Here is a 13,480-nt window from a genome sequence, read left to right as displayed (position 1 = left end):
AACATCTTAAGCAACTGCCCACAGGTACTTTGTGCCACGATGCTGCTGTGGTAGCTGCATTGGTGTCAACATTCACATGCTATTCCTGACGTGAATGGCACGCTACAGGGCTACAAAGCCTTACAAAATTTGAATGGCCCTTAGCAAAACAACAAACCCCTCATATACTCAGAGTCTTCAAAGACATAGGTTCCAACAGAGAGAAGGCAAACCTGTCACACCCCCTCTGGCTATTTCTACTCCTTATTAGGACAAAGTGAAGTATGCTCAACAGACCAGGCTAATGCCCCTTTAGTTGGCCTCCATTCCTCAGACTATGAAGCCACACAAGCTCTTGGCTGCCTATGTGAGATAGCCCACGTGGTTTTATTTATGTACATAGCTTAAAAGTCATAAGCTGGTCGCTATACTATTTGAACCCTTAAACCTCCTTGCTTGCTCTACTGTGCTTTTTCACTCAAGTTCGCTTGCACATCAGCAAACTGGTATTAACATCCTGTGCTGCTGCAGATGCCATTTCACACAGTGCAGCCAGCCTCTCATCTGAGTTTGCACTAACATACAAACTTGTAAAATCCATTTGATCAGTCAATTGTAACTCGTGACTGCAGCTTTGTACAAATCTTTTCATCACATTCAGCAAACATGAAAGCTTCCCAAGCCAAAACAAATAAATGAACTTAAACATACAGCTCTACTTGCCAGGCAGCTGTCATAGATGAGGCATTAAAGATTGTTAGTTTTTAACCACTTCTTCCTTGGCGGGGAAAAAAAAAAGGAAAAAGCATGCCAAGATTATGAACCAAGATTAATTTTATAGTCATTTTTTGCTTTGGGAGATTTGGCTTGAAATTATCATGGGGACATATTTAACTATAGATTTTGTCTTCATCAAGAACTCTTATTTACACCAGAAAACAGATGAACTTCAACAAAAGCAGAACAGAGATTTTGTCTTAAAACCAGTTTTAGTTCCTTATCACCAAGAAGCACTAAGGAATACAAATGTAAGTGTAAAACTGAGCGAGCCCCAAATAAGTTTTACATAATACTTCAATGCAATTGATTCTTACTCACAGTGCACTTCCGAATAACCACATTGCTCTCCACCAGGAAAGAAAAATATTTCAGCATTACGTCTGTAAAACTGTGCTCTTAGTTACAGCTACTGCTTTGTCAATTTCTGTTTGACTGTTTTGAAAGAAAACATCAGCAATCTCTGCTAGCTTTGGAACAAAATCAACGAAGTGTTCTGTCCAACACTACTTCAGTAGTGCTTAAAATTGTGCAAATTGTAGCTTGGCCCTCCAGCCCCATCAGGCAAATGGAAACTCATCAGAAAAATCACAGACACATGGAAGAGACCCAGTGCTCTCTACTTCACACAGACTAAGCCCAGCAGACAACGCAACCTCACCAAAACCTGTCCTTACGTAAGCGGGTGAGGTAAACAACGAAATAGGAAAGGTGTCTGAGAGTACTCCTAAAAACGGGTATCTCATGCTAATAAAAACACCTACAGTGCACACTCTCTGCCTTGATGGGTATAGGCAGAGCTTTTAAGTTGTTATTTGCCTGATGAACAATACAATAGCAGGATGTGCTGTTGGCTTTTCTGCAGTCTTGGTAAGAATAATTAACTTGCCCTACTTTCAGGCAGGTAACTAAAATGGATACCACTCTCTGAAGTTTTAATCATAATTTTCTACGGGGTCATATGGGAAACTAGTGAAGAGATAGAAAACTGATTCATACTACTAATAAAGCATAGAGATTAGTTTTAAAAATAGGGACACTTCTTAAAAAACAGGGCATTTCATTCGTAAAACTCACCTCTGAGACATCAGACAGAAGGCGTAGTGAAGTCGTGTCTTCAGGAAGCAGCTCAATCTGGAACACAACAAAGATTTCAAGGCGAGGGATCACCTCTAGTGTGGGAACGTTCCTTTTCTCTTCTTGCTCTGGATCCATAACCTCAAAGAGTCATTTCTTTCTACTGCCATTTCACTAGCTCAACTAACAACTTGGCAAACCGCATCTACTCCAGTACAACCAGTACAATCAGAGTGGAGTTCTACTCGTGACAAAAGGTTACCCTGTTACTTCAGCACACAGGTTGGTCACTGTCTTCAAGAGTGGGATTCTCAGTTGTTTTGCTCACTTTTCAGATACCAGAAATGACAAAACTGGTAACTGTTTCAGCTGAAGATTCTTCCAATCCATTAGGCTGTTCTTCACTTCTATTTAGATCTTTTTCTTCAAATGGAAATTTGGAAACAAATGACGCAGCATCCACTAAACCAGTTGAATCAAAACTGTGGACTATTTGCCCATTCTATGTTTAAGTTGGTAGAAAAAGTAAAAATGATTATTGTATTTCAAGTAAACTTGAGCTACCACAGCTCTAAATGAAATTTTTAACAGCATTTGGAAATAAAAGAAAAAAAAAAGTGTTATTCTAATGAAGAAACTCTGCAAATACAGACATTTTTAGTTTCCTATGAAACATAAAATAACTCTCTAATTTTATTATTCCACCAGGGCACTTGATTCTTAAATAATGATTAAAGAAATCCAGTTCTTGTAAAAAATTTCACACTATCATCATGGTTCACCTTCTCAGTCTTGCACAGAAATCTGGTTTTGTACAAGTGAATTAATGACAGTAATTCCCTTGCTTCTAAACTAAGCATATATTTCTGGCTTGACCTGAAAAAATAATATTCTCTTGGGTGATTATGTAATCATTTCATTGAACTCAGTATTCCTTTCCAATGAAGATGAGAATTGTATTTTCACAATTCCAAGAAAAGCAGAAAGATTAATCACCGTCTGAAAAACCTCCACATTTATATATTTATACTTGCATATCTATGTAAATAACAATGTGCACAACCATAAGAAAAAAAGAAACGGCAAAAGACACCATAAAAATCATTTATGAAGTTTTCAAAATCCTGGGCTCCCTATTTCTGCCTGCCTGCACTTGCATACGATAGAAGGAAGCAGCTTTTGAATAGCTTTTCATTTTATATTTTAACCCTCTGCCTTCATTTGTTATACCTGCTCTCGATTTCATGCATTCCTTTCATGATGCAATGTGGCAGCTTACAATTAACGAGAGCAGAATCAACGTCGTAACATTAATGCATAGACTCATTTACCTTCCACCCTGCAACGAAAGATGCCTTCAAATGAAGTCTCAAAACTGTACAGCTTTCCCCGTGAATGAGAAAATTCAGATTTTTGTTGTTAATCCCTTAGTTTTGGACCACAACAATTCTTAAAAATTACTCCCCAATCTCCACTGTTCTTCAAGTAAATTTAGTTTACCGAGTTGTATTTGTATGACACGTAGTTGTGATACTCAAGGACTAAAATCCAGGTTGATCTCTTCCTTTTCTACGTGGAATTTTCAGGAAAGAAACAACACAAACTTATTTCACGCTCTTTTGTGCAACAGCTCATTTTCAGCCTTCAAACCGTAATTTCATGAGCTAAATAAACACTGAATTTTCTTTTTATGCTTTAATTCCCCACATCACGGGATTTAAAGAAATGATTTTTGCTTTGCCATCTAATGAAGTTTGGTTCTAACAGGAAAAAAAAAAAAAGACAACAAAAACAACAAACAACAGGATTTGCTACATCAGCCAATAATGACAACAACTTATCTTCAGCTTCTTTATTTAAAATCAATTTATATATCAGTTAATTTCATCCATAAGAAACTGTTCTCTGATAAAATCCCATTGTATTTGACTGGCAAACCCCTAGCTATTTTTATTTTAAGAAAATAATACACCTATGTCCCACAAATTATGACTGAGTTTAAACAAAAGTACGTCTCTCTTAATTATATAATGAAGACAATGCCACAGAAGTATATAACAAATCTATAGAAAATTCAGAAAAAAAAAATACAGAAAAATAGAAGTCCATAATGGGTTTTGCCTCAATCCAAAATTATTTACTGGAAATAAAATAATAAAAAAATGCTTTTTAATATAAATAAATACATGTTTTTATAGATGAAATGTATCTGAAACATGAATTTTTCTGTTTCATAATTTCAAACTATGCAAAAATTCAAAATGATGGGCTGTGTTGGCAAAAAAGTTGGTTACAAGAGTCTTTATTTTGCAAACTATACAGAAACAGTAAAAAATAAAATGCAGTATACTTTTCAATATCACATAGGATAAACATTAAATTTTGTATTTAATGTGTAAAAATTAATTCAAATAATAAACTGATTTTCCTTTTAATTACTGATGGGAAACCAGTAATCCAGTTTTGAAATCATACAACCTGTAGTATTACATTATACAGGTCAAGTCAACTTTATTGTGGGCAGAAAGCAATAGATGTGATATGAAGATGGCGGAGTCCCAAAGTTTCTACACAATTAATTAACATGCTAACATAAATACAGTGATTAAAGAAATTTTCTCTACAGTCAAATCTTAAGTGCTACTCTACACAATAATTATGATCTAATCCACATGGTAGTTACATAACAGTAGGAAAAAAAATAATCTGTTTTCTTCATTCCAGCAGCAGTAACCTATACTGGCATTAATTTGGTAATTGGGTGTGCTCAGCTATTGCCTAACAACCTATACTGGTATGCATGCTCAAGTCTCTCTATCTCTATTTTTGCAAGGCACCTTTACAATACTTTCGCTAAGTTTCTGCACTAGTAACAGAAAACAACATGAGTTAAGATAAAGATGCAAAACTATTTCCTGAATTTAGAAAATAAAAGGTATAATTATGCACTTTTTAAAAACGATGCTGGGCCAACTGTCAATACTCTGAAACACAGTCATATATAAAGGTAATATCATTTTACTCAATTTTTTCCCCATGTTAACTATTTTACGGTAATCTGATTAGAGAGACATACTGAAAAACAACAAAGGGTGAATTAATGTTTGAGTAAATAACCTTTAAGCCTAGACAACCTCAACATGAAAAAAAGGAAAAGAAAAGTCAAGGAAATGTTTAATTTACAGAATTAGTGCTCGTCTGTGAGACTGCTTTTGAAAAATCCCTTCAAGAACCTAGCCGTGTCCTATTAAAAAACAACTCCAAATGCAAACACAAATGAGGACTTCGTTCATTTTTCCCTCCTGTTAATTTTCCTCCTTACCTTTGGTTAATTAAAGGCTGGTAAGATGCTACTTGTGCATCAAAGTTTTTCTCCTGCACCGTGTTTTTCTTGTATTAAGCAGGCAACTTGCAAAGCCTGCTGTGCCTGACAGAACTGAAGTTACAGTAAGTGTCCTGAAGAGGACATGCACAGGGTCCAGGGAAGGGAAATAACTTTTCACAGAGGTCTTAAAAGAACTGGTCTCAATAGTGTATTTTCTACATTATATCATTTATATGTTCAGTAGCACATAACATTTTCTTCTTCAGGCTACGCTTCCAATGTGTTTTCTTCAGCGCAAAGGCATTTAAAAACTCAAAAGCACATAATATAATTACTCTTATTTAAACAAAAAAGTCTATGACTCCAGCTGCAATGTTCGAAATAATCATACAAAATATACACATTTGTTAGAATCCTTTTGATCTTGAAGAGCAAAGGGATTTTGTGAAATGTCGTACTGTGAATTTTAGAAAGATACAATTCATCCACCCTCCTAATATCATCAAATATATCCATCGTGATCATCGTCGTCATCCACATCATCATCTCCTTCATCTTCATCATCGTCATCAATTTCATCTTCATCATTCATTATTTCATCATCATCATCTTCATCATCTGTCCAGTCATGGAAATCACCAGAAGCAAAATCCCCTGACGTCTCTAAATCAATAGCTGAAAAGGCATGAGAGTTACACAAGAGACACACAAACTCTATCATGCATTCATAGAATAATATGTACCATATTTATAAAGTAATATTCATAGGCATTCGAAAGAGATGCAAATTATTTAGTTTCAGGAGAATCACTTACTTGAAAAAAAAAACTTTCACACAGAATATAATTACACAATAAAATATAAACACTATCTTTTTCTTTTTTGTCTTACAGGAAATCCACAGGGATTTTGTCTTACAGGAAATCAGTAGGGATGAATTCCTCAATTTTAATAAATAGAGATGAATGTCATGGACTTGCAGAAATATAATAAGTTCCAGGAAAAGGAAAAAGGATTTAAGTCCTACTTACAGTTCAAAATAAGGACTAGTGACAAAATAAAGTTTGTTTCTCAGTTCTTACATATCATCTTTAACTACCTGGAATTGTACAACTACCCAGAACTGGATTAGATGGAAAATTGGCCTGAACAGGTATGTCAATTGCTGTAACACTGATATGTGTTTAATTTATCCAGTATTTCAGGCTACGCTCCCCTGCAAAGGAAGGCAAATGGAGAAATGCAATGCTTTAATTGCCATTTTTGATGTCTTGGACACGAAATAAAGGTGGAATGGGAATTCCTGGAAGTTGCAGGGCTTTTTAGAGGAAAAAGGGAAGACTTCATGTGCTGAAAACTTCTGGAATTCATTCCAGCAAAACAAAAAATCTAGCATGCTGATTACCCAAAGAGATGTCACCAAGCATTTCAGGGTATTTGTCTAATACTGTTATAGATAGTTAATTTTCCCTAAGTTTACCTACACCATGAAAAGTACAGACACGAGGTCTATTAACAACTGTCACAGTCATAGGAGTTACAAAGAACAAAGAAATAAAAATCACAAATTGTATTTACATCAAAACCCACGTAGTTGCATCCCATGCCTGTTCTTTGTGAAGAAATTTTTTTCATAGCCTGGTTGGCCACCAAAGCACATAACATCTCCAAATCAAGTCCACAGAAGTTTCTTAACTTACCACATTCTGCCACACCGTTTGTTCTGGATCCTGTTACTTCATTGCCATATCTGTCAACGCACCAACACTGCCCTACACTTCCATGGCACTGACTTGGTTTGTAATATCCATCTTCATCACATAAGGGTATGTACTGCCCTGGAATAGAAAAGTATCAAATACAGACATAAATGCCCCTTGACCAATGTAAAAAAGGTCACTTTCTTCTGCCAGATTCTGTTAAGCAGCAGTGACTGATAAGCAACAGAGTACTGTGGATATCAGCTTTGAACTGCTTAGTCTCATCTAAAATCTTTCATTTTGGGCACTCTCATTTTATTTATTAGCTTAAATTCTAATTATACTGCATTATATTATGTTATCTCACATTCCACTATCATATTTAGTAAATTACTTTTCTCCCTTAGCTCGTTGCTGCTGTTTTCTTTTTAGGCCAATCTCCCTATCTTCTCCCCTTTTTCCCTTCCCTCTGCCAGGATGTTGGTCTGCGGGTCCCTCCAACCCATTACTCAAGGAACGGGGCCCAACCAGCCCAAGAACAGTGACAAGTAGAGACGTGATCATGGACTTATTCTGTAAGGCACTGGCTTTCCTAAGGCTGTATAAGTCATGGCTTTTAATTTACAAGGAAAGACATCTTTTTGAAAGGAAGTTAAAAAATGGACAAACAACATTGTACAAAACACTTAGAAGTACACAGTTACTTGAAACCATCCTTAGCAGAAATACAGTTTTGACTACTTTTGGGTCAAGCCTTTTATTGCAGCTTTCACACTGAGGCTAAGAGCAAAACGAAGATCTTGCATTTTAGTGATATTAATACAATATATACTGATTAACAAGAAAGATTTCAATTGCTTAAAGAAGGATTCAAGTAAGGATCAGCAGAGACACTCTATAACCATAAAAACATACTTCCTATTAGGTTAATAGAACAGACATTATATCTTTCAGTAGGTATGGTAATAAAACTAAGTTTAATAGCTTTCAAAAACTTCATAAATTTCGTTAGTAGAATTTACTGTTCTCTATCTTTGCTGGATTAATATTGATTTTATGTTGCTGTTTCACCAGGATTATTTATGTAAGCAATAAAACCTTCAAAAGAATGATCTATGGCTCACCTAGGAGCTTCTTTCCTCCTTGCTGCTTCTGAATGTTGCTGAGTTCCGTCTGGCAAGGTGGGTCTAAAAGGACATGAGAAAGGTTGAACATATTACATGGTATCTAGGAAGAAAAGCATATGGCTAAGTTTTCACAGTTTGCTACATTCTCTAACTGCTGATCTTAAAAAACACACAGCTCTTACCTTAGCAGTCACATTCTCAGCTCTGAAAGAGAAGAATTAATCCAGCTTGCCACAGCTCTGGAATTAGGAAACTAAGCACAACCACGAATTAGAGCAGAAAGCAACTGCCAGTTAACTCAGCTGTAAGTGAACATCTGGTCACTAGCACTGACCATTTCAAAATGTTATAACGAAACAGTAAATCTACCACACCCTACTTCATCAGTATACAGAAATCGGTCTCACTCTTTCATCTCCGTTACAAGTCATGTTCAAGTTCTGAACTTCAAATACGGCATTAACTACGTAAAAATGTTCTTCACTGAAATTTGCAAGACTGGGGTTCTACTGCAACAATTAAAGACAAATTCCATGGGCACGAAGCTCCTTGTTTAGCAATCTAGTTAAAAACTGTGCCCAAAACTTCAGGTAAGAGGCAGAAGAGGTAATATGATTTCCATTAGTCAGAGAGATAGCTCTGAATCATTTAATTTTCTGCTCTCTATAAAGTCAGAGTACATTCCATGAACGGGAAGGAAATGAGACACAAATACACATCCATCACTGCTGAATAAATTTTGAATCCAGATATTGCATACATTGCACCACTAGCACGAAGGTATTTCTCACTCTGAAACAGTATTAATATTCATGGGTTTACTCACATGTGTGTCTTCAGCTCTAAGTGTTCCCAGACTATATTCTGATAACATCTCTACTAGAATCTCACATGCTATTAAGTTCATTTTTCATTTGAAGACACTCTGGTTATTTGTAATATATCTTTTCCATGCTATTTACTCAAGGCTTCCTTGTGAAACAACTTCTGTCCACGCAAACAGAAAACAAATCTAAGTTACTTCAAGATCAGTAAGATCAGCTTAGCTTTGGACACACTAGCAAAGGACCTTCTGAGCAGAAATCAGTCACTGCGTAGGCTAAAAAAACCCCACTTTAGTGGTCCAAGTCCAAAGCAGCCTTTCTTGAATTCCACCAAAGGAAAACAAGTATTCTCATCACGTAGTCAAGAGAGAAAGAATTTGGAATGCAGCTGGGAGAAGCAGAGGATTCACAAAAGGGTGAAGGACTGACAAAAAAGTAATATCCAAAGAAATCTTTCTGGCGGGAATGCTCAATCATTAGTGATAATTACACAGAGTAACTGGATCAAAAATAAATTCATGGTCAGTGCAGAGTCTCATCATCAGCATAGCCTGGATACACCAATAGGCTTTTGAAACTATTAATGACATCTTATCTAACAGAACAAATATAAACTGCAAGAGATCAAAAACCGCTCATTAAGAACCACTTGTTAATTTTTCTTGGCTTTATACTTTAAATCTCTTTACTTATCTCATACACTAAAAGATACATACAACTTTAGACTGCCCTCAACTCGAATGATTACAGCCATTCACACAAAGAAGTCCCACAGATCAGAAGGATCTATGAAAGAAGATGGGAACATGCAAATGAAGAACTAGCCTAGCAAGAAGATACATCTACTGTGTTCTATGGAAAAAAAAAAAAGTAAATTACAAATGCATTCATATATTTTATACAAGTGACAGGCTATGCCTACAAAACCCCTTCAATTACAGCTACAGATCAGGGAGAATTAAGAAAAAAAAGAATACCACTAATCAAAAGGTAACAAGGCAATCATGAGAAGCTACTTTACACAAAATTCTTTATAGAAGCTAAGTCTTCAAGATACACATTTAAGATTTGCTTCTCAGGATAAAAGTGGCAAAACATTCTTAGCAATTAATATTAAAAACACTCTTGTGCTTAGAGCTGTCAAGAAAGTGGCAGGCTGGAAGCTCAACTGGTTTGTTGCAGTTCATAGCTCATAATTTTTCAACCCTTCCTGAATGATAATGTTTCCCTCTTCATTTTCTTCCACGTAGTTCGTGATTTTTGGAAAAGCTTTCTTCTAGGTTTCTGAACTTAATTCAATACAAAGCAGATTCAGAGGAAAACCAGCCTTGGGAGTCATGACCAAAGAAGATTTATTCCGTACAAAAATTATTGTTGAGTCTTCCTTTGAAATTGAAATGAATCTGACATCAGAAAAGCCTTTCTGATAGCCTGAATGCAAACAAGAGACCTCACCATCTCCATCCTCAACCTATTTCCAGCAACGTGAAGGAATTTTCTGACAAAATCACTGCGTTGTTCTGAGTGATTTATGAACCACTTACTGGCCACCCACGTTTATGCAGTCATCGAAGTACTGATGTACACCAGAGTATCTCACGTTGTTAATACTGGACTTTGAGACATCAATATTCAGCTATGTCAAAAGGTGGTGCAGGGCTTGTATGATAAAGCTTTGGTTTACAAAAAGAGGTACATTCACAAAGCAATGGGAAGAAAATTGATAGATGTGACAAAAAATATCTAGGATACTTAACAGTAATGCCTCAAGGAATTGCTGCTCAAATAGCGAGCCTCCAGCTTTCAGATGCTCTATCTTATTCAATTACAAAACAGATTTTCCAAGCATAAGTAGATAATATTTTGCAGATCCCCTAGTTTTTGACATGAAAGTTGTCACTTGTGTCTTGCCTCCAATTGCAGTCAAGTATATATAATTGATTATGGACAACTGAGGCTCTAGCTATAGAGATTTGAAGTGGTCAATACTGCACTTCCAGAAACCTTCCTGGAGACCTCATTTATACAGCCCACATTATACCTTCCTCTCAAACCACGTACGCTCGTATTTAATACCCTGCAGGCTCAAGAGACTGATGCAACAAATAAAAATCACAACATTTACCACTATTCTGCAAGACAAACTAGTTTGAAGGTCACAAAGTAGTTTTTTATTCCTGACAGGCAGAAGAGCCTGTAGAAAAAAGACATCCAAGATAAATGCTAGACTAACAGACCCACACAGCGGCCTGCAGTAAATAAATATCTATGTTCCAAGCATTAATACTCCCAGTAAAAGTGGTTACTCTCCTACTCTATTTTCAAGGAGCAATGAAAACAAACAAACAAACAAACAAACAAAAACTTGTAATACTGATAAAGTACTAGAAGAAATAACCAACCTGTAAAGAGGCCAACAGTGAAGTGCCTCAGCATTCAGTTAAGAAAGAAGTGTTAAATTAATGTCAAGGACCTAAGAAAAAAAGTTCTGAATCACTTGCATCAATGTTTGTTGAAACCAGAGGGCAAGAAGGACCAAAACAGGTGGGAAGACAGCAGAGCACTAGAAAGTCCAGATTCTGAAGTACTGCAGAAATGCTGAGCTGCATTTACAGCGGGATAAGGCCCAGAAAAAAAGCAATATGCATCGCTGAGCCTTATGTAAGAAATTAAGCAGCAGCCAAAGTGGGAAAGCTTTTACAGGAAGAGCAAGACTGATGAGATTTGAGTACTGCAAAAAATTACTTGTATTGACTAGATGTGAGTACTGTGCAGTAATGGGGCTACTGTACTTTGACTCACTATAATAAAACTCGAGCAAAAAGAAAGCACAAAGAATTGCAAGTAATTGTCTGATCCAAACAGTCATGAACTGATAAATTAAATGACACAGTAAGAGGCCTTCTCACATGATGACTTCAGCAAAGATTATGGAATTCAAAAATAGTAAAATACAATTTCTATCCCAGTATGATACATATCATTTACTAAGTTTTGTATTCACTTCAAACTTGGTTAATCAATACTTCCGTAAAACTCTAAGTGTACCCAGAAAACACCTATCAAGTTCAATGAATAAGACAGTTGCCTTCATGATCTGAAGCCTTCATCTTATTATAGTGAACATCAGAAAGAAAATACTCAATTTCTCTACCTACCCACTTCCTTACTATCTGCAGCAAAGGCCTAGTAAAGGGCCTTATTTCTATTCTACTCAGGGAGGTAAAAGATAGTTAAACGGTGAACATATTAAAAGATGCTACAACACAATAAATAGTGATTAGATAATTCAGTAAGTCACACATACTGCAAGTTCTAACGTTGTGCGAGACAAGAAATGACAAAAGACTACAAGCACTCAGCACTTTTTTCTCCTTACACCTTTAGAAAAAACAGATTGTGTTAAGTGTTAATTAGAAGAACTATGTTGCCTTCCAAAGAATAAAGACGTTTATTTATTAGGCTCATTTGGGGTTTTGTTTATTTTAAAAGACAGCCAAACAAAACACTCTATGTTCTTTACTTAAGAACTACTTTGCTTGGGTAATGTTTGATTGACTAATTTTGGTAGCACTGACTACTTACAGAAATTAATATTATTCTACAATAAAGCAAGGTGCTTGAAAGATTGTTAACTTTTTAGTGGTAAGACTACCAAAGGAAAGAAGGAAGTTACTATACATCTAAAGAAGTGTAGTTTTGTTTTTGCTCAAATCTACTCAACTGCTCAATGTTGCCTGATAGATCTTTATTTCCACAGAAATCAGAGCCAAACCATAGGTAGTGAATGTTAATGGGAATTTATCATGGAAGTTTTAAAAGGGTAAGATATAAAAAAAAAGAGATATTAAATTTCAAAAGCATTGAACAGTTTCTGAAATTTTCCACTGCATCATCAATCTTCCCTCCTGTACAGTCAACATCTGTAGAGATTTGGATCGGAGTTGCTATTTATCCCTTTGAAAATCTCCCTCATTTCAGCAAGAAAATTGAATGGGCAATTCTATCCAGTTTCAGCCAATATTTACTGAGTGAACTCTGTAATTCCTCACAACTTGTTTGAATATAACTCACGTGATGACTCAGCCAAATCTAAAAATCAATACTTATGCACTGTGTTTATTTGTTTAAAAGAGCTCACATCAAGACTTTAAAAAACAAAAACAAAAAGATTCCTGCAGGCAGTGAAAATCAACTGGTTTTAGGTTCAAATGACTGAAAAAAAAACTTTATCCATGATGTTAGTGTAGTAATAGGCTTACAAAAAAAAAAACAACCACTAAGATGCCCTAGTTTAGCAATGAAATGTTTATTTTATAACATATGCTAAGTAGATAGGGAAAGAACTAACGTGAGTGATTCTATTCTTTATTTTGGTCTCCTTCCTCTGTGTGAATACCGGACATCAGCAGGTAAAACAATACTGCTGTAAAAGCTTTTGCCACTCCTTTGTACTTTATCCTTGAATTTCCATCAAACTCTTCCATTTAGCTTCTTTTTCTCCCCATTTTTTTTTCTTAGGTATTCACAATAGATCAAAAAGCTGTACACAGATTGATAGCATGGCATTGAAAAAGCTTGTAGTTCACCGTAATAATCTTCCTATGTTAAAGAAAAGATGGAGCACTACAGTAAGATCAGTCATACAAATATGCAGGCTGTTCTCATCTT

The 13,480-nt window shown here is 35.8% G+C and overlaps 1 protein-coding gene across 2 annotated transcripts in view; it reads right to left on the bottom strand.

The window, feature by feature from the left end:
• Positions 1-3,660: 3,660 nt before the first annotated feature.
• The window catches only part of SPOCK3 (SPARC (osteonectin), cwcv and kazal like domains proteoglycan 3), a 159,376-nt gene continuing 149,556 nt past the window's right edge, over positions 3,661-13,480 (bottom strand). For both annotated transcript variants that reach the window (XM_052690180.1, XM_052690181.1), the window contains 3 exons: positions 7,983-8,045; positions 6,859-6,996; positions 3,661-5,833 (listed from right to left, as the gene is read on the bottom strand). In XM_052690180.1, the coding sequence (XP_052546140.1) occupies positions 5,661-5,833; positions 6,859-6,996; positions 7,983-8,045 (374 nt within the window). In that variant the 3' untranslated portion in view covers positions 3,661-5,660. The remainder of the gene's footprint in view (positions 5,834-6,858; positions 6,997-7,982; positions 8,046-13,480) is intronic.

The sequence above is a fragment of the Tympanuchus pallidicinctus genome, unplaced genomic scaffold, assembly GCF_026119805.1.
Source record: "Tympanuchus pallidicinctus isolate F22 unplaced genomic scaffold, pur_lepc_1.0 scaffold26, whole genome shotgun sequence".
In the NCBI taxonomy this organism is placed as follows: domain Eukaryota; kingdom Metazoa; phylum Chordata; class Aves; order Galliformes; family Phasianidae; genus Tympanuchus; species Tympanuchus pallidicinctus.
This window is presented reverse-complemented; position numbering and strand designations above follow the sequence as displayed.